At 37.0% G+C, this 23463-nt stretch overlaps 1 protein-coding gene and 1 non-coding gene across 4 annotated transcripts; one reads left to right on the forward strand and one right to left on the reverse strand.

Moving 5' to 3' along the window:
- Positions 1–1188: 1188 nt before the first annotated feature.
- TRNAC-ACA lies at positions 1189–1260 on the forward strand. Its single transcript has one exon. It is a non-coding gene; the product is annotated as a tRNA-Cys (tRNA).
- A 3917-nt stretch (positions 1261–5177) lies between these two features.
- CISD1 (CDGSH iron sulfur domain 1) lies at positions 5178–23449 on the reverse strand. 3 transcript variants are annotated; one of them, XM_025274095.2, is made up of 4 exons: positions 23295–23422; positions 16713–16807; positions 15478–15683; positions 5178–5587 (listed from the first exon to the last, which is right to left on the reverse strand). In XM_025274095.2, the coding sequence occupies exons 2-4, from the start codon at positions 16750–16752 to the stop codon at positions 5498–5500; spliced, it is 336 nt and encodes a 111-aa protein (XP_025129880.1). In that variant the 5' UTR covers positions 16753–16807; positions 23295–23422; the 3' UTR covers positions 5178–5497. The 3 variants fall into 3 exon arrangements, with proteins under 3 accessions (XP_025129880.1, XP_006051298.1, XP_006051299.1); XM_006051236.4 differs by lacking the exon at positions 23295–23422 and adding an exon at positions 19070–19882; XM_006051237.3 differs by lacking the exon at positions 16713–16807 and having other exon boundaries at positions 23295–23449.
- Positions 23450–23463: the final 14 nt, after the last annotated feature.

The following is a 23463-nucleotide window of genomic DNA, read 5'->3' on the forward strand; positions in this document are numbered from 1 at the left end:
AAATACTGTTAAGTCCATAAAAAATACTTTTCTCAGAAAATGCAGATGTGCAGTTAACAGTCATCCTATGCAAATCTCAGTGTTATTTTATTTAACCCTTTAAAGTCATAAGTTGTGAGGGGATTAGGATGGATTGATGTCATTCTTTTTTATTTTTTGGCTGTGCTGGGTATCCATTGCTGTGTGTGCTTTCCTCTAGTTGTGGTGAGCAGGGGCTTCTCATTGTGGTAGCTTCTCTTGTTGTGGAGCATGGGCTCTAGAGCATGCTGGCTTCAGTAGTTTTGGTTTATGGTCTCAATAGTCCCAGCTCCTGGGCTCTAGAGCACAGGTTCAGTAGTTGTGGCTCCTGGGCTTAGTTGCTCTGAGGCATGTAGGATCTTCCTGCACCAGGGATCGAGCCCATGTCTCCTGCATTGGCAGGTGGATTCTTTACCACTGAGCCAGTAGGGAAGCCCGGATTGACATTATTCTTAATCTTGATCATGATAGTAAGTTGAGTGGAAGTAAAATCCACTTTTATTACATGAATAACTTTGCATGAAGGTTCACTCATTGTCTTAAGTTATATATAAAAAAATTCAAATATACAAACCAAATATCAAGATCAATGAACCTATTGTTTTAACATCTTTATAAAATAATAACTAAGTCCCAGAACTTTAGAAAAACTCTTGGTTTAGTGGTTCCCAGATTTTTAGATTTCATGGAGCAGTTAAAGTGGGAGCTAATATGAGGCTGTCAACATTTTATTTTGCCAAGAATATTGAAACCAACTAATACTACTAACAATAGTATTTCATAAAACAATACTTCAATACCACAAAAGTAGGGATTAATCATGTAATAAAAATGGAGTTCAAGTTGATCGTCTATCAACCTTTTTTTTCACCCCTTTAGGGATGCTGAAATTTTAGTTGTGGCCTAGAATTGGGGAACAAATGCCTAACATGCCATTTCATCCAACTGTTCTAATTAAAAGGCTAAGAGGTAGCTTTGCCTGACATCAGTTGGTGTTAAAATTGGCGAGGAAAAGCAAAGACAAAGTAGCTTTGCCTGACATCAGTTGGTGTTAAAATTGGGGAGGAAAAGCACAGCTCCTGACAGCCAGTAGAGTAAAATACCCTGAGAGACACCCAAGCATTAAACATGTTGCTAATTAGGAGGAACCTTAACCAATTAGTTAGGACTTCCCTGGTGGCTCAGACGGTAAAGCGTTTGCCTACAATGCAGAAGACCCAGGTTCGATCCCTGGGTCGGGAAGGTCCTCTGGAGAAGGAAATGGCAATCCACTCCAGTACTCTTGCCTGGAAAAATCCCATGGATGGAGGAGCATGGTAGGCTACAGTCTATGGGGTTGCAAAGAGTCAGACATGACTGAGCGACTTCACTTGGTCACTTAACAAATTAAAAAAGTTACGTATTTATTTGGCTGAGCCAGGTCCTAGTTGCATCGTGGAGGTTCTTTAGTTGTGGCATGTGGGATCTTTTACTAATAGTTGCTGTGTGTGAATTCTTAGGTGAGGCATGTGGGATCTAGTTCCTTGGCCAGGGATTGAACCCAGGCCCCCTGCACTGGAAGTGTGGAGTCTTAGCCATTGGACCACCAGGGAAGTCCTACCAACGTTCATCTTAAAATCTTTGATAACTAATATAAAATCAAATAAATGCACCTACTTGGTAGAAAGAATTGGTGTACTGACTGCACCTGTTATAATGTCAAGGAAAATAAATCATAAATTATCATAATAATATAACCTATGTCATAGATGATATGATCTAAACTGTGAGCTTTTAATTCTATAAAGTGTTTTGTTCTCAATTACACAGTCTATAATAAATGCTTAATAAATATCTGCATGAATAGGTGTATATCACTCCAAATAGCTGCAAAACAATTTCTTCATAACATTAGAAACTTCTCAACCTGGCAGATTCTTACTGCAGAAATCCATAAAACATAAATGATATAAAGAAAAAAAGATAGTGATGGTATGGAGGAGTCCCACTTGCTTGATCTCTAATCAAAGGAAAAAACAATTAGAAGTTTTAAGTATTTAAGTGAGAACAGTAACTATACATAACACCTACTTTACTTTGTAGGTTAGTAACATGAAAAGGTTTTAAAATCCTAAAGGAATTCTAGTTCAAAAGCATGGAATAGAATTTTACATGACCCTGGAACTACACTTATCTAATTAAATGCTACAGTAGATCTGCCTTTCACAATAAAGTGACCATTTCCAATTTTACCATAAACATACTCACCCATTTGAGAATTGGCACTAGTTTTTTTCCTTCTGCTAGCTATAAAAATGCATGACTCATAATTTATCATTTTAAATTCAAAATTAAGACTACAGAAGAATTCACTGGTGGTCCAGTGGTTAGGACTCACAACTTTCACAAGAGGGGGCACGGGCTCAATCCTTTGTCAGGGAACTAAGATTCCACATGCCATGGCCAAAACAAACAAACAAACAAAAAACAGCTTAGTCTGTTTAAAGGATGTCCTTTCATCAGTAAATCTGGGAGTTCATAGATGTATTTTTCTTTAAAGCAATTCACCTTTAAAAGCATGATCCTATGGCTGACCTAGTCATACTTATTATAAAAAGGGGGGAAGAGGCATGAAAAGATTCACCCTAAGAATTTTTCAGGTAGAATCAGAGTTTGTAGTACCATCACCAAAAGCTCTGCCTACACTGGTGCCAATCAAACCCCAGATGGTTTTGGATGTAGTAGAAAGGATGGCTTTTATTGCTTTACCAGGCAAAGGGAGACAAACCTGGCTTCACCCTTGAAACACTGTCTCAACTGGAGAGCTTGATGAGGGTTTCTCTAACAGTGGATCAAAGGTGGTCTCTGATAAGATAAGGAACTCCTAATCTTGATGACTATGCCAAAGCCTTTGATTGTGTGGATCACAATAAACTGTGGAAAATTCTGAAAGAGATGGGAATACCAGACCACCTGACCTTCCTCTTGAGAAATCTTATGCAGGTCAGGAAGCAACAGTTAGAACTGCACATGGAACAATACACTGGTTTCCAATAGGAAAAGGAGCACGTCAAGGCTGTATATTGTCACTGTGCTTATTTAACTCATATGCAGAGTACACCATGAGAAACGCTGGGCTTGAGGAAGCACAAGCTGGAATCAAGACTGCTGGGAGAAATATCAACCTCAGATATGAAGATGACACCACCCTTATGATAGAAAGTAAAGAACTAAAGAGCCTCCTGATGAAAGTGAAAGAGGAGAGTGAAAAAATTGGCTTAAAGCTAAGCATTCAGAAAACTAAGATCACGGCATCTGGTCCCATCACTTCATAGCAAATAGATGGGGACACAGTGGAAACAGTGGCAGACTTTATTTTGGGGGGCTCCAAAGTTACTGCAGATGGTGACTGCAGCTGTGAAATAAAAAGACGCTTACTCCTTGGAAGAAAAGTTATGACCAACCTAGACAGCATATTAAAAAGCAGAGACATTACTTTGCCAACAAAGGTCCATCTAGTCAAGGCTATGGTTTTTCCAGTAGTCACGTATGGATGTGAGAGTTGGACTATAAAGAAAGCTGAGTGCCAAAGAATTGATGCTTTTGAACTGTGGTGTTGGAGAAGACTCTTGAGAGTCCCTTGGACTGCAAGGAGATCCAACAAGTCCATCCTAAAGGAAATCAGCCCTGCATATTCATTGGAAGGACTGATGCTGAAGCTGAAATTCCAATACTTTGGCCACCTGATGCGAAGAGCTGACTTATTTGAAAAGACCCTGATGCTGGGAAAGATTGAAGGCAAGAGGAGAAGGGACGACAGAGGATGGTTGGATGGCATCACCGACTCGATGGACATGGGTTTGAGTAAACTCTGGGGGCTGGTGACAGACAGGGAGGCCTGGCATGCTGCAGTCCATGCAGTCGCAGAGTCGGACATGACTGAGCGACTGAACTGAACTGAATCTTGATGAGCTTTTTTGCTTCTTTTAATCTTGCCTCAGGTGATTTCTTGGCTGCTGTTCTCTTGATTTGCAACTGTTCAAATCTACCCTTTGGAACTCGTGGAAGGTCATAATGGCTGGAGTCTTGCCTACAAGAAATGGGGGACAGAAAGGCCTGGGAGAAAGCCCTACAGGGTCCCACTCAGTTTCAGTAACTTTAGATATTGTGAAGATGTGTCTTGAAGACAAGTTCAACTAAGTCATGTGCACTACTTAAAAACTGGTACACACAATTTTGGGATCAACTCTATCTACTGTAATATACAAAGCAATATGTTAAAAAATACCAATGAGCATATTTAATATAACACTGATGTTTGGTTTTACTGACTCCTGTTACTTCCAAGGTAATTCTGGATTCTACATGACTGATTACTACTGTTACCTTTGTCAATTTCCAACTCTGTCTTCATATATATATATATAAACTATTCCTGTCATTATCTTCAGTTTTCATATTCTTTTCTAAATCAGCAATGAAATGCAAAGTTACTGGTCTGTCTTTAAAGAATATTACATAAACAAAAACTTGTCTTCAAATTTTTGCTTTTAAGATTATATAATTTAAAAGAGGATATAATTCTTATTTTTCTCTCTAAAATAGTTTCTTTTGTAACCGTATGCCTGGTGATTGAGAATGAGGAAATAAAAATCTTTCCATGTCTTTGATCTACCCTCATTATCACTATTTCTGCCAAGGATGTGTGTTTAGTGTTCAAGAGACTTGGCATTATGTGCTCTAATTCCTTCAGTGTCCCCAGTTCAAGTGCTTGCCACTCCTTGATGAGAATTCTGGAATATAACATTTTAAGACATCCTTCATGACAATTTAAAATCTCTTATTACTTTGATCTAAATTTCAACTATTGGTTTCCTTAATGGATTGATTAAATATCCAGGAAGATGAATACAAAGAAGTTACTGTCTCTTTATTACTGACCTGGCCCATTTATAATTGAATTAACATTCAAAGTTCATTTTGATTGAAAACACAGAAACTGTATTTTCTTAGTATCAGTACTACGATCAAGAAAAAAACCAAGGTCATAATAGGCTTTTCCTAGATTGTTATTAGGAGATTAATGTAGCTTAATCACACCCATTTTACTTTCTAGGCTAAGTAATATTAAATTGTGATTAATTCTTCTTTGAAACTTACAAGTACAATCTGCACATACATGATTTTGAGAATAATTTAATACGTTAACTTTGACATACAACTATATTCTAATGTCAGTTTTAAATGTTAAGAAACAGATCCTTAAGAGACCAAAATAACCCTCAGGCCATGAGATTGGTTTTTTGTTTTTCCTTTTTTGTTTCAACAGATGTGCACCACAATGGTTCCACATGTAAGGCAAATGCCGTGAATATGAAAGCTATAGTTTACCACACATCTAGAACCCAGAGGAGGTGAATTAGACGGAAGTGGTAGTCATTCTAATTAAGCAATCAGGAAACATCATGACAAGTTGGTTTGCAGCATCAAAACTGTCCATTTAAGTGTCTTTTTTCTTAATGATCAGAGGTCCCACGTTGTCTCCAGTTTCTTCATTGTGTTTTGTGTGAGATCCATCACAGAGTGGGAACTAGGAAGAGAAAGAATGTGAAATGTCTAACTGCAAAGTCAGTATTATGTTTGGCAGAGTAGCGTGACACTTAATTCACATATATAACATAATAACTCAGTAGATTTTTCTTGGCTACCTTAGAGATGGTTTTCTGAATGAGCATATGTAAAGTGTACACACTAAGGAGGAGGAAGAAATTGACTTGTGGATAAAACACAGATCATTAACTGCATTTCCATTTGTGATATCTGCTTATGGATGTGAAAAACCTTTTTTATGTTTATGTACTAGTCATATTTCCTTTCTAGTGAATTGTATTCCTGACCTATCTACTGGAAAGAGTCTAAGTTTATAATTTGTTCAAAATCAATCTGTTCATTATCCTTGCTAATCAACTTTATAGCAGTTTTTCACCCAAACCCTTTTTATTTTATTTGTTCATATCCTTAATTTCTCTTTCATACAAATAAGTCAGTATTTCCCTTGTTAACATCCATCATGGAGACTTCTTTCTCCTGGAGATGTGATAAATTTCCATTTGTTTTCAAGATCTCACATTTTAGATAAAACAGACATTTTGGTGTCCAGTGGGAGGAAAGGGGACAAAACTAAATATTTAACACGGTGTTTCCCAAAGTGAGCTCTGCAAACTAAGAATCCCTGCAAAATATTCTGATTTGGTTTCATTTCATATACAAAAAACATATACAGTTCTCCTGGTTAACAACATATATTATTATTTTAAAGAGGATCTACTATTAAAAACACACACACATGGGGTGGGAGTTGGGAGGGGTGGTTCAGGAGGGAAAGGACACATGGATACCTGTGGCTGATTCATGTTGACGTATGGCAGAACCAACACAATACTGTAAAGCAATTATTCTCCAATAAACACATACACAGATACACACACAATTTTAACCTCAAATTTCCCAGGCTGACTGGATTTACAAACACTTCTTTGCTGTCCATTATCTTCATGTTCTGTGGAGTGCAATTTGCAAAATGCTGTTCTAATAGCACTTAAGAACCTGTTGCTTCCGTATTATTAGAAGTGGTTGCCTCCCAAATTGTTATATCTTTATTCAAAATTTTATCAAAACTAAGTCTACATATAAAGTGCTTATTTATAGGTTCCGCATTATCATAGTCATCAGCCTACTTCGAGATAATGACTGTGTTTAAAATTGCTTCAGTATTAGGTAGGGCTGGTTTTCCTTCACATTTTTTCTTTGTTAAAACTTTCTGATTTATCCTTTACCTATTTATTCTTCCAAATAAACTTGAGAGTTTTTCAGCCAAGTCCTATTTTATTTCTCTTCTGTTCTTCATCCTTAGGTCTCATGCATTTTTCTGATATGAACATTTCTGCTTTATATGTTTTACAGGTATTAAGTATATATTTTCATATCTGACTATTCTTGATATATATCACATATATATATAAATATATATTTGTGTGTGTGTGTGAGTGCCTGTATATCACTTGTTTTTTGCAAGTATATCCTTTTTATTGTTAAATGATAAAAATAAGAACTCAACAATGTTTTTAGGTGTTTCTCAGGATTTTACAATTATCAGTAAATCATTTTCTTTCCTTCTATATTTTACCTTTTATTTTTATTTCATGTCAAATGATGATACCTAGAATCTTTGTTTTATTCTTTTTGTCTGGAACGTACCTTCACTCTAGAATCTAGCTTCACTGTTTGGTATAAGGTATACTCTTCCACTGAAGGAACCTATTTAGAAGAGTAAAGTGCTAGGAGTCTTGGTCTGAAGAGTAAGATCACCTTATTACTCCACCAAGGAAGTATAATTTTCAGTACCTGAAACTAGACAATAATGGTATATAATCTTTAACCTTGATGAAATGTGTCTAAGACTAAAATAATATTTAGTTGATATTAAAGAAATTCAATCTTAATTTTACTATCTGTATATAATTCTGAGAGGCAGTAAATTAGTTAAAAACTACCTTGGAAAAAACTCAAGGTATCATCATATTGTAAATTTCTAGATGTAAAATCTATCCTGGGGTAGCAATACAAATGTGATATATATGAAATTTAAATTATTTCTGTCAATAAGATGTGGCACAGTATATTCATACTACAAACAAGTCCTTGCAGCAAAAAGATTAACTCAAGCTTTCAGGGTTTTCTTGTATGGATGACAAAACAGGCCATACAAAAATCAAATGGAAATGTATTCCACAGCAAAGAACAGCATTTCAAAGTGACATATATTTAATATACAAACACAGGTGATTTTACAGTGAGAAAAAAGGTTTGCATTGTAAAAAAAAAAAACCCTCCATTTTCATAAATAGGGATTGAAATATATACACTACTGTATATAAAATAGGTTAACTACTCGGTTAATTTATACAGGAAAAGAAACTAGAGTGTATATACGATACGTATAACTGATTCACTTTGCTGTACACCTGAAACTAAGACAACATTGTAAATCAATTATACTCTCCACCCCTCCTCCAAAGGGCTTCCCTTGTGGCTCAGCTGGTAAAGAATCCACCTGCAATGCAGGAGACCTGGGTTTGATCCCTAAGTTGGGAAGATCCCCTGGAGAAGGGAATAGCTACTCACTGCAGCATTCTGGCCTGGAGAATTCTATGGACTGTATAGTCCATGGGGTCACAGAGTCAGACACGACTGAGTGACTTTCACTTATGTTTCTCCTCCAGAAAAAAGGAGTGACTAAGTAGATCATGGCTATTTCTTAATTAACTTTTATGCTTTTTAAAAAAAAGTATATAAAGCTTTGAATGCCTTTAAAATGTAAACTCAGGATTCAAAATCATTCTGTTCAGAGGCCAATACATCTTTTAATAGTACTTCCTATATTACCTAATATTAGTCAGAATAATTTCCCAAACTTCATGTGAAGATTAGGTATTCTGTATTTATCTATTAGAGATTTCTTATTTTAAGATGATGAAAAGATTCAACTTTTTATTTTCCAACAAACAACAAAGAGCCAAAATGAGTTATTTCAAGAAAGGATTAGAAATTTCATAATATGCTATATTAATGAAATATATTTATTAAAATTAACTCATATTTCTAAATACAGTATAAACGAATGAATGGTAATTATTGGTACAAAAATTCAAGTGGCAAATTATCTGACAATATTGTGTTTTTCAGAAAGTGTCTTATTTCATTTTTTACCTTTCTGTGCAGGAGAAAGAAAACATGTGGTGGATATATACTTTTGAGCATAATCTAGAAAGTACAGCAGTTTTGTATTAAATAATAATATAATGAAAACATGAATTTTATTAGCCCTCTTTCATTTAAAATTTTAAATGTGTTAAAAATGTCAAGCAAAGAGCTGAAATTTAAAAAAAAAAGGTATATTTAATTCAGTTCATGTAGTATCAATACTTAAAAGAATCAGAAAATTGATGAGAAAACATTTAGCTCACAGATGATTCTAAACTTGTTCTAAGATGTCACTGTTTGTTTATTAACAAATCCTGGAGAAAACTTTGAGAATTAAATTGGCTGCATTCTCTGTATGTCCAGAAAATATCCTATCATTTGTTAACCCAATTAGAAAATTACAAATCCCAAACAGCTTTACAACTAGAGAATACAGGGTGTGGAGAAGAGATGGGAATAAATGTTTAAGGGAAAAAACCCTAGAGATCCTTGTTCTCCTCTTGGAAAGTTAGCAAACTTGGCAGGATGTTCATAAGAAAACACAAAATGTTGTTTCTTCTTAATGGTTGGTTCCCACATCCCAAATTAAGCTGTTTCTGTTTTTAGGGAGATTCAACATGGAGATAAATAAATACTCCTTGAATTATCTATTCTAGTTGCAAAAATTAAAAAAAAAAAAATTGAATCTTCCTTCTCTAAACTTTGTATTTTTAATTAGAGTTTGGATTATAATTTCCAAGGAGGCTGCCTGGGGCAATTTGGCTCATTACCATAAATTGTTCTGAGGAATGAATTTGCTTTGGATGAGAAAGAAAATAAAAGCAATGAGATCTTTGAGACTACAAGAGAGAATATGACATTTTATACCATTCTTATATACTTAACTTTAGCAATGTTAAGCATAAGATAGTAGATATAATAGGAAAATACATAAGAAAAAATTAAGACTTACAAGACTGTCTTCATATGGATTGGGCAAGCAATGTAACCAATGTTTAGAATACTGTGTCTGTGAGGAAAGGGAGTCAGTGCAACACACCTCTAACCATTAATGGGAGACTTTCCATAATCACACCCCAGCCCCTCAAAACAAAAACAAACTCACCACTAACAAAAAACCCCAACTCAAATTCTGAAAGAAAATGACTCTCCAGTTACATTTCAATTTCAGTTGAGCTCCTGATATGAACTGGCTCATCTTTCCTCTTATTTCTTAGTCTGCTTTCTCCTTCAGTCCTTGTTCAAACTTTCTCCTGGCTACCTAATGATCACCACATAACTCAGTAAATGATGTAACCTATTTGAGGTGCGTAAGGGGCTCCCTGGTGGCTCAGAGGTTAAAGCATCTGCCTGGAATGTGGGAGACCTGGGTTCGATCCCTGGGTCAGGGAAGATCCCCTGGAGAAGGAAATGGCACCCCACTCCAGTACTCTTGCCTGGAGAATCCCATGGAGTGAAGAGCCTTGTAGGCTCCAGTCCCTGGGGTCACAAAGAGTCGGACACGACTAAGCGACTTCACTTTCACTTTCACTTTCAGTGGGTGGGAATCTAGTAAGACTGCTGAACACTGTTCCCTTTGATATCAAGTTTCCCTCACCTTGTTTCGAAAGACTACTTCTTGTTAAGGGCGAATCTCAAATCATTGCTTATACTTTTGTTTCCTTCCAGTCTCTTACCACTGTCTCAGATGGGATTTCTCCTTGTAGTTGTTTTAAAATCATTTCCTTTGTATTGGCTCCTTTTTCTTTCACTTTACTTAGGGATAGCCCTTTTGTGAAATACTATGAAACAGGCCAGTTTCTGAAGAGAAGAGGCCACACCAGGGGGGCGGGGTGTGGGTGGGAAGAGAGGAGGAATGAAGCATGTTAAAAGCATGTAATTTCTGAACATGACTAAGAGATCTGATTCATTAGGTCTGAGAAAACTGCTCAAAATGTTAGAAACACACAACAGGTTACTAGTGACTGTACCTTAAGAATGAATTAGAGGGAAGATGGACAAATTTAAGAGTATGGGATTAACAGATGCAAACTACCACACATAAAAAATAGATAAGCAACATGGATTTACTATATAGTCCAGAGAATTATATCCAATATCTTGTAAAAACCTATAATGGAATATAATCAGCAAAAAAAAAAAAAAGAAAGAAAAAAAACCCAAAACTGAATCACTACACTGTACACATGAAACTTACACAATATATTTTTTTAACTTTTTATTTTGTATTGGGGTATAGCTGATTAACAAGCAATGTTGTGATAGTTTCAGGTGAACAGCAAAGGAACCCAGCCAAATATATACACTGAAACTTACACAATATTATAAATTAACTATACTTTGATAAAAAAAAGAATGAATTAAAATTGAATTAGTTTATATGACATGAAACTTTTTTTTGGGGGGATAGGAGCTTAAATTTTGTTATATTATTAATATTATAAAAACTCGTTTATATGAAGAAAAACTACTGAATAAAAACTCAATATAGCCATCTAATCAAAGTTATCAGTTATAGGCCTTCTGTGCATAGACATGTAAATATATGACTTGGCACCTGTGTGACAACCTTAAAGAACCTCAGGAATGTGCGGAGTTTTCAAAAATTTCTGGAGAACAAGCACATCCACTAATTTGAAAAGCATTCAAAGTGATCTCTGAATCTACTCATGTGGGAATAAAAAGTGCCCAAGCTTCAGTGAAAATTCAGAACTGACAAATCATAGATGCAAAGAGGATTAATAATGACATAAAAGACAAGCTTAAAAAGAAAGAAGACATTGAGAAAACTGAAAAATTTAAACCATTAGCTTGTGTCCATTTGTGATTTTTCCTGAAATACTTGAGATTTTAGTTTGTAAAAGCCCACATTTGCTTTATTGACACTTTGTTGCTGTTTTTCAGTTGCTTAGTCATGTCCGACTATTTGTGACCCCATGGACTGCAGCATGCCAGGCTCCTGTCCTTCACCACCTCCTGGAGTTTGCTCAAGTTCATGTCCATTGAGTTGGTGATACTATCTAACCATCTCATCCTATGCCACACTTTTTTCCTTTTGCCTTCAGTCTTTCCCAGTATCAGGGTTAATCCCAATGAGTTGCGTCTTTGTATAACGTGGCCAAAGTATTGCAGCTTCAGTTTCAGCATCCATCTTTCAAATGAATCTTCAGGGTTGATTTCCTTTAGGATCAACTGGTTAGATCTCTTTGCAGTCCAAACACCCAACCAAAGCAAACACTCTTTACTTGGCTTCACTCAAGCAGTCATCGTATTTTTCTTTCCATGCAGTGTCATATTTACACATTCATACTATAATCAACTTGGACACAGCTCCTGTTCTAATTATTCTGTTCAAATGATGCCAAAAGGTCAATTGCCTAATTGCTTAACCTCATAGTCTTAGTTTAATAGTCTATTCACCTCCTTGTCTTTTGTACACACTGATGTTCATAACAAAATCTTCTTTGAAACTTTTCCCTTTTTCACTCTGAAGCCATGATATTACTAGTTTTCATTTAACTCTGGTGTCCATTTCATCTCCTTTTTTTGACTCTTTTTCCTTTTTAGAAGACACAGAAAATTCTCCAGATTTCTTGCTTAGCCCTTCCTTGATTTTTATCTGTACCAAGGATCTGCTGCATTCCTACACTTGGCTCACAGTTCTGCTGATTGCTATCTCCAACCCTGATGTCTCAACTTTAGTCCCACACTTCAGACTGCTGTATGTTTCTATTCGAATGTCACCTTAATGTCACTCTTTGAAATTGCACTTTTCATTGGTGTCCTGAAAAATCAGCCATTCACTCCAAATTCCTTATTTCTATTGATCACACCATCTGGTCTAACCCTACAACCCTATCTTAAGCAAGACACTTCAGTGAGCTTCAGTTTTCCTCCCTCAATCTTCCACACAAATCATTCACAGCTAATCCTTCCTTCAAAATGTTTCATATATCTGTTCGTTTTTCTTCATTCCCACAGTGAGCACTCTGGTTTAAGTATAACTTTATGTCTGAACTCCCTGACAGGGAGCTCCCCCATGTCAGGAGGCAAACTCCTTTCGAAGGTGAAACAGGAGGGAAGGGCACAGGGCACAATCTTTAAAAGACTGATGTAGCCTAAGGACATGACATAAACTGATTAGAACCAAACAGGTCCAAGATGGCAAACAAGTCGACTTCCACTAGAACTTAAGCCTCCATATAAGATCATTGGAATACTGGGTTCTAGTCCCCACCACATGGGCTACAGTCCCAAGCAGGGTTCTGGCTGGGTTCGAGACCCTGCACATGGGTTCAACTCCCAGTTTGAGGTGAACCATTTCCTTGGTACTTAAGATTTTTGATTCAGACTTATTCTTTTGAGGAAGGAGGTACAAGGATCAGACTAGAGTCTTCATTGATTCATCTTCCCAGGGGGCAATTGAACTCCTATGGATATCACTATGTCTTTCCAGAAAATTCGAGCCCACAGTGTAACAAGCTCTTTCTTTTATTTAAAGCACTCATAGTGCACCAACTGTACACATTTATGACACCTGCTGTTTCACTATTTCAAGTGTTCTCATGTATGTATCTAGTAATAGAAGCTAAATGAACTATTTTAGATCACTAAGAATCAATACAACTCTGGACTTAGAAATTCCTTAATTTCTAAAGATATTACTTTTTATATCTTGGTGAGCAACTAGCGAATGAAACCTATTATAGGTGTTAATTAAAAAAAAAAAACAAATCTAGACTATAGAATATTATTGAGGATTATTTTCTAGCAACCTCAATAGTACGTATAAACAATCCCACACTCCAAATGAACAGTGCTCTTCTGAAGGAACAATTTGTTGTAATGGGACTATTAATTTTTGGTTCATATTCCGTATGTTCATCAAGCAGTTTTCAAACAGAATGACATAATCTAAGTGGTGTGTCACCACTGGATTATACAACATCAACTGCAGCCAGAGAAGGGGGTAAGTAGAATATGCTTTCCAGTACCTGGTATGTGACTTTTTCCTTATCTGCAATATGTAATTTGTGATAATGGCTTTCCACTGTGGGACAAGGTCCCTGATACAACATGGTTTCAGAAATAGATACATCATTTTTATTGTCTATGTTCTTAGGCCTCATAGTATCAAATCTATTTTATATAAATGCTAAATAGTGTCAGTACACACAGTATGCCATCGTATTTCTCTAAATATACCAGAAATTTTAAAGTCATTCAATGTATGAAGCTTTTCAAGATGACCTTAGAAGAACATTTTACCATCTTTAGATCACTAGCTGTCATCACTATCTAGAAGCTGCAGGTATCACAGAGATACTTCCAAATGGAACTTGATAAAATGCAATTCTCACAAAAGAAAAAAAGATCTTGTGTTAGATATTTAAATACAGGAGTTGCAGCTTAAAGAAAGCTTAGGATACAGGGTCAGTACATATGTACTAGGTAAGAAATCTTCAGGGGCAATTTTCTAATAGTTTCTCTTGATATTTCTTTTTTTTTTTAAACTAGCATTTAATTTTTATTTATTAAAAAAAAACAAACAAAAACAACCACCTTATTTTCTATTGAGGTATAAAGTAAAGACTAGCATTTAATTTTTATTTATTAAAAAAAAAAAAAAAAAAAAACAACCACCTTATTTTCTATTGAGGTATAAAGTAAAGACTCAGTTATGTCTGACTCTTTGCGACCCCATGGACTATACAGTCCATGGAATTCTCCAGGCCAGAACACTGGAGTGGGTAGTAGTCTTTCCCTTCTCCAGGGGATCTTCCCAACCCAAGGATTAAACCCAGGTCTCCTGCATTGTAGGCAGATTCTTTACCAGCTGAGCCACAAGAGAAGCTCAAGAATACTGGAATGGGTAGCCTATCCCTTCTCCAGGGGATCTTTCTGACCCAGGAATCGAATCCAGGTCTCCTACATTGCAGGAGGATTCTTTACCAACAGAGCTACTAGCTGATTAACAAACAATATTGTGATAGTTTCAGATGAATCTCTAGATATTTCCAAAACTTATCCTAGAATCCAGGAGCTTGAAATCCCAAGAGGAGAGAGAGAGAGAGGAAAAAAAAAAAGACCTATTTCTCTTTGTATTTATTTATTATTTTATTTAATTTTTTGTTTCTCTTTTTATTTAGGCTGTGTACTCCTTTTCCTGGGACAGTGGACACTAAGACAACTTGGGGAGGAAATTCTAAACATAAGCAAAGGAATTTTTCCTTCTTGTTTGGCAAAGAATATGGTTACATTCACCTAACTCAACGAGGGTGTGATGTAACTTTACTGCATGTTGCTTATACATTTCAGTAAATATATTCCTGAAGAGTACACAGAAAATAGAGAAAACAGAGATTCCATTAAAAAGAGAAAGAAAAGAAGAAGGGATGGTGGCAGTGGTGGTGTAGCTGCTAAGTTGTGTCTGATTCTTGACACCCTATGGACTGCAGCCCACCATACTCCTCCATCCATGGGACTTTCCAGGCAAGAATACTGGAATGGGTTGCCATTTCCTTCTCCAAGGGATCATCCCGATCCAAAGACTCCAGGTCTCCTGCATTTCAGGTGGATTCTTTACCGACTGAGACACCAGAGAAGCCCAAAGAACAGATATCTTAACAATTCATGATGATGCCAGCTTGACAGAATAGTTTAAAAAGAAATGTTACATTAAAAATGACATTGACATAAAGGACTTGTTTCTCTTACCTTTTTGGACCTCCAACAACGGCAGTACACAGCTTTATCTCCCAAATCCTCCATATCAAAAGCATGTACTACCTTGGGGTTATCTTTCTGGATGTGAGGGTTTACCATAGATTTGTTGCGATGATCTTTAACATAAAATCTTTTGTAAGCTAGATAACCAATTGCAGCTGTTCCAGCAGCAATGGTAACAGCTGCGATCCATTCAACTAGAATAGGGAAGGAAAACAGGAATAATTATCAAAACCAAAATGCATACTAATAATCTAACAAGAACGTTCAGGAAATCCAAGTTTTGAGTATTAAGTATCCCAACAGTCAAAGGTTTTTAATGTTAACAAAATGATCAAAACACACTGGTGTAGTAGTCCCCTGTTAAAACTTTCCCCAGCCTTTATGGAGGCAATTGTATATTTTCTATTGAGTGATGTTAGCTAAATTAATATAGAAGAGAGAAACTTAAAAATTATTTCATGGTTGGAGAAGGAAAAACAAGGCTTAGTAATCATTTAAAAGTGTTCATAAATAGATTTAAAGTAACCTGTGAGCCTGCACATTGCTTAAAAAAAAAGCAAAAAAAAAAACCTGATACATAACGAAATTCAGATTACAAACAAGAACCCCTTATCCCTCTTACTATCAGGAGGTGATTATGTTAACAAAATGACTCATCAGAGTTCATTTAAATAGGTCCTATAGTCATTTAAAAAGGAATAACTTCAAAGAGAAATGCTATCCAAAGAAAAAGCAAGAAAGGACAAAATTAAACCAAGCCTTAATATTAAACATTCAAAGGAATATATCCAGCAGTATTCTGGTCTTCAAGTCATGCAAATTTTTTTTGTTTTTTAATTTCAAAGTGTCTCATTAAAATAAAAACCAGAATATACTAATTTCATAGAAAAAATAATTAATATAATTAGTTAGATTCTCCTTTAATAAATTCTAAATTTCCATGATCCACTAGTGGATGATCTGAATTCTCTACAAATTCATTTTAAATTTAATGACTGTTTGTATGGCTGAGTCCCTTCACTATTCACCTGAAACTATCACATCATTGTTAATAGACTAAACCCCAATACAAAATGTTTTCAGTGTTAAAAAAAAAAAAAAATTAACTAAAAAAAATGACATTTTCCTGCCCAATTATTTGCTTGACTAATAGACCATCTATTTATTCTTTTTTAAAGTAGCTTTTCAAGGATCCTTTGGAAATCCAAGCACTTAACAACTACCCCAGTTCCAGAGAATTGTGGAGAGAAGAGGGTGCTGCATAGTCTGCTTAGCCTCAGCCTCAGAGGAGAGTTGTCTAGTCCCAGCATGGAGTGGACTGTAGGAAAAAGTTGAACAGGGGTCAGGATAAACACACTGGACTGCGTCCCAGCATTTCCTGAGTCAGATCTTCTCAGTGTTTGAAATAAGTTCCCAGACTATCAAATAAAGCCCTAGAGAGATAAGTACAAAAAACACATTCCAAAGCCAAATAAAAACATAAAATGAATAATTAACTGTATGGCTTACTTGCACTACTGAGTCAAATTTCTTATTGTACTAATGTGAGTAATCACTGAATCTAATTGTATCTTACATAAAATTGGAGCTCATTCTTACAAAACTCTAATGGAAGGAAATAGCCATTCTCACACTTAGTTCCTTTTATCTTAGTCTTCTCTTCTAGCTTGTTTAATAATTTAGTTTTTATCAAGTGTTTCTAATTAGCATGTTCCTTGGCTCCTGTTTTCAACCACAGTATTTTTATCTGCGAAAAAATTTAGTTTGTTCTTCTGGCAACGTAACCCTTCTATTCCTCCCTGCTATAATCCCCTAAAACAAACATTAACTTTATGCCCTTCCCATGTGCTGCATGACTGCGAAAAGTTAATAAGTCATTTGACAGCTTCAAACCTTTGGCCTCATTGAAAGATATTTTCAGCTACACACCTTGTATAGATTTGTCTTGAATGCTATGTTTCATTAATCAAAAATTGTTAAAAAAATATTTCTTTATTACAAATTTTTTTTTTTTTTTCCCTCAGTGATAAAGGATATATATTTTTTGTTTTTGGTGCCACTGTGCATCTTATGGGATCTTAGTTCCCTGACCAGGGATTGAACCCAGGCCCATGGCAATAAAGGCATGGAGTCCTAACCTCTGGATTGCCAGGGAGTTCCCTGCCTTGAATTTTACCTGCTTCATGGTATCATTCTGTGGCAACTCCAAGCAGGGCTGACACTAGCTCTGATTTCTAGTTTGATTCAAGATCTTCCTTTCTGATGCATTTTTTCAATCATGGAATTCCCTTAATAAAATGTCAGGAGGTATGGGAATCCACTTCTTAGCTAAGGGAAAGCCACTCTGAATAGCTAATTACCCATCACAAAATGGGCTAAAATAGAGCTTCGAAGGTATATATTCAATTATGTCTTCTGAATGCTGAATCCTTAGGGCAAACTTAAAAGCGGGAAACAGCCAAAAGACTGAAATAAAATAATTCCCTAAATGCTGTTGATCCTAGTTACTACTTACTTTGGAGGTGAAATTTGAAGTATTGCTAACATATTTGTTCTAATGGCGCCTACATATTATATAAATGTCTGAGATTGAAAAACAACTACAATTGGCTAGGATTAATTTGTCTCAAAACATGTACTCTGTTAACCTAACCCAAGGAGGGTCACTTATGACAGTATACAAATTTCACGGCACCATATGTGTGCTAGGGAAATGGCTTTGCATTTGCTCCAATGAGTTTGATAGATTCATAGAGTCACATACGGTCTTAAGAAAACAACTTCCATCCCTCCCTCCTTCCCAAATTCTAATTCTCTAACCTCATTAGAGACAAATATAAAAGTTCCCAGAATAAGAAAAATGTTGCTGTTTTATCATTTCATTACTGCAGCCTGAATCAGTCTTTCTGGCAAAAAGCTATGGATGCCACTGGCAACTCTAGGGAAAAGAGAGAAAAGGAAACTATACGGAGATAGACGAGAATAATGATGGATTTCAAAGTCAACAATTACAATGGACAAAGAATTGAAAACCGAAGACATTAAACAGATAAAAGCAATAAGCAAAACCCAAGTAACATTTAGTTCTTGATAGTGTATACATCTATGAACAACAGACACAATCTCAGGGTAAACAAGGGATTTTATCAAGATCTAATTTCTAAAGATATTTCAGTTGGCACCTTTCAGACATTCTTTCAAAATTGGGGTCCAGAAATATCCTGAGCTTTATTTCTGCCTCTTCTAGTTATCCTTACTTCCCTTTTTTGTACGCCTCTCTCAATGTACAGTAGTGCTATAAGATCAAATCCTTCCTTTGCTTAACCATGCTTTCTATCTACACAATTATCACATATGCCAATATAGAAAACACAAAAAATACATTTCTAAATAATCCTTCCCTTTCTTACTCTTCCCTTGGCTTACATTCTTTGTATATAATCTTTGGTTTTCTTAGTATTAACTACAGATAGAGAAAACATCAACTGATTCCCAAATCCCATACCCTCATTTATAACTCATTTCTTAACTTTTCTTTACTGTGGGAATCATTTGCTTTAACCCAAGACAGAAATCTCACCCTGCTTCTTTTCCTTTAGCCCCTTTTCGGCCCCAAACTGTCCTCTCCTAACCAGTGTCAACTGCCATGGAATCAGAATGTACCCTCCACCTCAGGAGAGGGGGAGGGGAGCTGTGTTTAAGTCTCTGCCTTTCTTGGGTCTCCCTCAGATCTGTAGGCTATGCCTGGTAATGTTTTTCTTTCCAGGACCAGTGTACAGGCAGTGTCCAATGTTAGTTTAATAAAAAGATATAACAGATTCCTAATTTGAATTTGCTACTCCATCTGTCCATCCTACTATCACATTGCTCTCACAAAAATGACTTCTCTTTGGCCTCGTCTTATCCTTCAGTATCAAAGTGTGGAATTCAAATACTTCCTGAGATTAAAAATAAAACTTCATTATGGAATGCTTCAGATCAACATAGAAAATAGTGTAATGAACTCCCACTTACCCTCACTCAGCTCCAACAAATATCAATTCTCTGCCAATCTTGTTTCATCGATAGCTCCCAAGTCCCTTCATTATTTATTGCTTATAACCTATAGGAGCTTCATTATATATTGCTTATAACCTATAGGAGCTATCTCCTTTATTTGCAGTATGATCTGCATGTTCCTTCTCTGATAAAAAACAAATCCTTTAAATGACTCGATAAATCTATTGAACCCAAGCAGTATTTTTATATGTTGAGATTAAATGGAATGGAAAATTATAGTTAGTTTCAATAAGAGACAACAATATAACAGTCAGAGGATTAGTTTCGGTTACATGCATTGTAGTGGTGGTGGCTTCCCTGATGGTTCCGTCGGTAAAAAATCCCCCTGCAACATAGGAGACCAGGGTTGGAAAGATTCCCTGGAGAAGGAAATGGCAACCACTCCAGTCTTCTTGCCTAGAAAATCCCATGGACAGAGGAGTCTGGAGGGCTACAGGCCATGGGGTCCCAAAAAGTCAGATACCACTTGGTAACTAAACCACCACCTCCACTGTAGCACTCAGGGTTTGGGTTACATAACAAAGCACCAGGCAGATAGCCTAACACCTATTTTATACCTTGAGAATAAAGTAGAAGGAAAGGGATTAAAGATGAGAGCAGATTCAATGAGTTTGAGAGATACAGAGGAGCAAGAAGTTTAGTAAACTTCCTAGAAGTCATCTGTTGGGTATGAAGAAGAGTCATTTGAGAACGGGGACTCTGTAGCAGTGAAAGCTGCTTAATGTTTCTTATAGTTTCTAAAACTGCAATAAATATTTGGTGTCCTATATAAAGGGGCTTTTCAGGTGGCACTAGTGATAAAGAATCTGCCTGCTAATGCAGGAGATGCAAGAGTTTCGGGTTCAATCCCTGGGTCAGGAAGATCTCCTGGAGTAGGAAATGGCAAACCACCCCAGTATTCTTGCCTGGAAAATTTCATGGACAGAGAAGTCTATCAAGCTATAGTCCATGGGGTCACAAAGAATTGGACATGGCTGAGCATACATACAAACACACACTCACAGACATTACATGAAAAGTAAGTTTGGTATAAGAATATCAATTATACATCAGTAAAGAAAAAAAGTGGGTACCAAAAACCATCTCTCTGGCTGGGATTGTTGGATTACAATTCCAATTACTCATCCTCATTGCCTCTATCAGATTCATGTCCTGACCTGATCTGCATTCATTTTATTTCTAGCCCAACCATTATTTTTTAAAATTTATTTTATTATTCTTATTGTAATTTATTTATTTAATTTTTGGGTGAGGCGAGTGGCATACAGGATCTTAGTTCCCCGACCAAGGACGGATCCCAGGACCCCTGCATTGGAAGTGAGTGAGTGACAGTTGCTCAGTCATGTCTGACTCCTCGCAACCCCACGGACTGGAGCCTGCCAGGCTCTTCTGTCCATGGAATTCTCCAGGCAAGAATACTGGAGTGGGTTTCCATTTTCTTCTCTAGGGGATCTTCCCGACCCAGGGATCAAACACGGGTCTCCTGCATTGCAGGCGGATTCTTTACCATCTGAGCCACCCCAGAAGCTTACTATTAAGAGACACTTCTAAGTATAAAGATAGGTCAACTTAAAAAGTATCAGCAGATACATGCTTGACTTTATTTTATACCTATAGACAATACATTAGAATATGTAATGAATCCACACACCTTTTCCAAAGGAATACCTGAAACAGAAGTAGCAATAAAGCTGTAAATGACATTCATCAATCAGATGAAATAATTTAGATGAAGCTTTTTTCTAAGAGATTTGCTACTCCATCTGTCCCGAGTCCTAAACACCAGACCCTCAAGGAAGTCTCCCACCCATTATTTTTTTACCTGAATATAAACAAGAATTCTGCATGCATATACACACCCTTTTATTTTTTATTTAACATTTATTTATATCGTGCTTTGTTGTTATGGTAGGTTTAGTTGCTAAGTCATGTCTGACTCTTTTGTGATCCCATGGACTGTAGCCCACCAGGCTCCTCTGTCCAGTGCCAAATACCATCCTATTCCCTTTATAACAATATAATATATACACAAACTATAAAGCATATATATAATTCACTTACTTAACTGAGAAATGCTAAAGCTGAAACTCCAGTACTTTGGCCACCTCATGCGAAGAGTTGACTCATTGGAAAAAGACTCTGATGCTGGGAGGGATTGGGGGCAGGAGGAGCAGGGGACGACAGAGGATGAGATGGCTGGATGGCATCACTGACTCGATGGACATGAGTCTGAGTGAACTCCGGGAGTTGGTGATGGACAGGGCGGCCTGGCGTGCTGTGATTCATGGGGTCGCAGAGTCGGACACGACTGAGCGACTGATTTGATCTGATCTGATCTGAACTGAGAAATGACATGATCATCCTCCCCCAAATCAAAAAATTTAAGCTGATTTTCAATCTATAGCAATGAACAGGTTTGGTTTAAAAACAGAGTAGAAGAATTTGAGATCTAAATGGATCTGTCCCTTGCCACACTACAGTATTTGTGAAAAGAAGGCACTCGTAGAGGTGATTTACAAAGGCTTTGGGCCCCTCCCCATAGTCCTCACAACAATCCTTATGCTTTTAGGTGAAATAAAAACTTTCAAAACTTGAAAATAAGTTGTGCAAATGACCAGCTCTTATATACTGCATTAGTAACTTAAAAATGTCATGCGTTATCACTCTCATTCAGGTAGGTAACTTTTGGCTACAAGTGAATTCTCCAATTTATAGAATCTATTACAAAATTAGGGCACAAGTTACCAGGGATCTGTTACAGAACCTGGCACTACATGAATCAATAAGGCTATTTTAAATTAACTTCTGGACAATCTCTTTACATAACTACTTTCACAGGGAACCAAACCTTGAGGTGTGGTGTTTTATATCTGGGCAAAGATCACTTCTATCACGCAGCGGGTATACATTATTATACTGACAATTATACTACCACTAAGAGTTGCTATAAAGTGAAGCTCCATATTAATTGACTTCTAGAAAGTCCCTTAATTTTAATCGGACCTTCTGTGAAGTAACATTTCAGAAAGCTAGGTACCAGCACTAGGGAAGCAAGGCTGAGAAACGTCAAGGCTCAACGAACTGTTTTCAATCCTCTCTCCTGGACTACCGCCACCGAGCGCCAGATGCCAGAGGCGTAATTGAAAAAAAAAAGAAAACAAAACAAAACAAAAAAAACACACAAAAAACCCAAACTGGTAAAACTGAAGACCTCGGATTGGGTTTCTTCCTTTTAAAAAAAATGTGCAAAACTAAGATGTGATTAGTCATGCCTCGCTTGAGAGCTGTAGGAAATCCACGTTTTCGCTCCACGGTGATTTAAACCTTGAGAAGGGGGAAGGGTTTTTTGGTTTGTTTATTTGTTTGCTTTTGTTTTCACCTTTCCTTTTTCCCCAAGCCCTGTGACCTAACAGAGAGGAGTTTCAGGGGAGAACAAGAAAAGCTAGCAGCGTAGCGGGATCATTAGGATTTAGGGTTTAGCTAGCTAGGGGAAACGAGGTCTAGACCTGGGTAGATACCTGCATGGCTCCCATGGCACTCATGCCCCGCGATCGTAGCCTGATCTCACCCCCTTGCCCCATGCGGCTCGGGGAGCCTGCAGGCCCTCGGAGCTTTTGCCCTTCTGTATTTCAAGGTTACGGGACTGGCGGGAACGCACGGCAGCTGTATCAGTCCAAGGAGGTGCTGAGTAAGCTGCAACCAGTGCGCAGGCCGCCAGCGGCACCCACTCCCATGCCCCACTTCACCTCGTACGCTGGAAGTCATAGTCATGGCGCCGACGCTTGCAAGGGTGTGCACAGGAGACTGAGCACAAACCGGCTCGCGCGGACAGCAGGAGTCAAGGTGCGACAGGCGTACGTCCTAAGGGCACTGACTCCAGGCAGCTACCGCGCAGGCGCCGCGACTGTCCGTCAG

Source organism: Bubalus bubalis, chromosome 23 (genome assembly GCF_019923935.1).
Source record: "Bubalus bubalis isolate 160015118507 breed Murrah chromosome 23, NDDB_SH_1, whole genome shotgun sequence".
Lineage (NCBI taxonomy): Eukaryota > Metazoa > Chordata > Mammalia > Artiodactyla > Bovidae > Bubalus > Bubalus bubalis.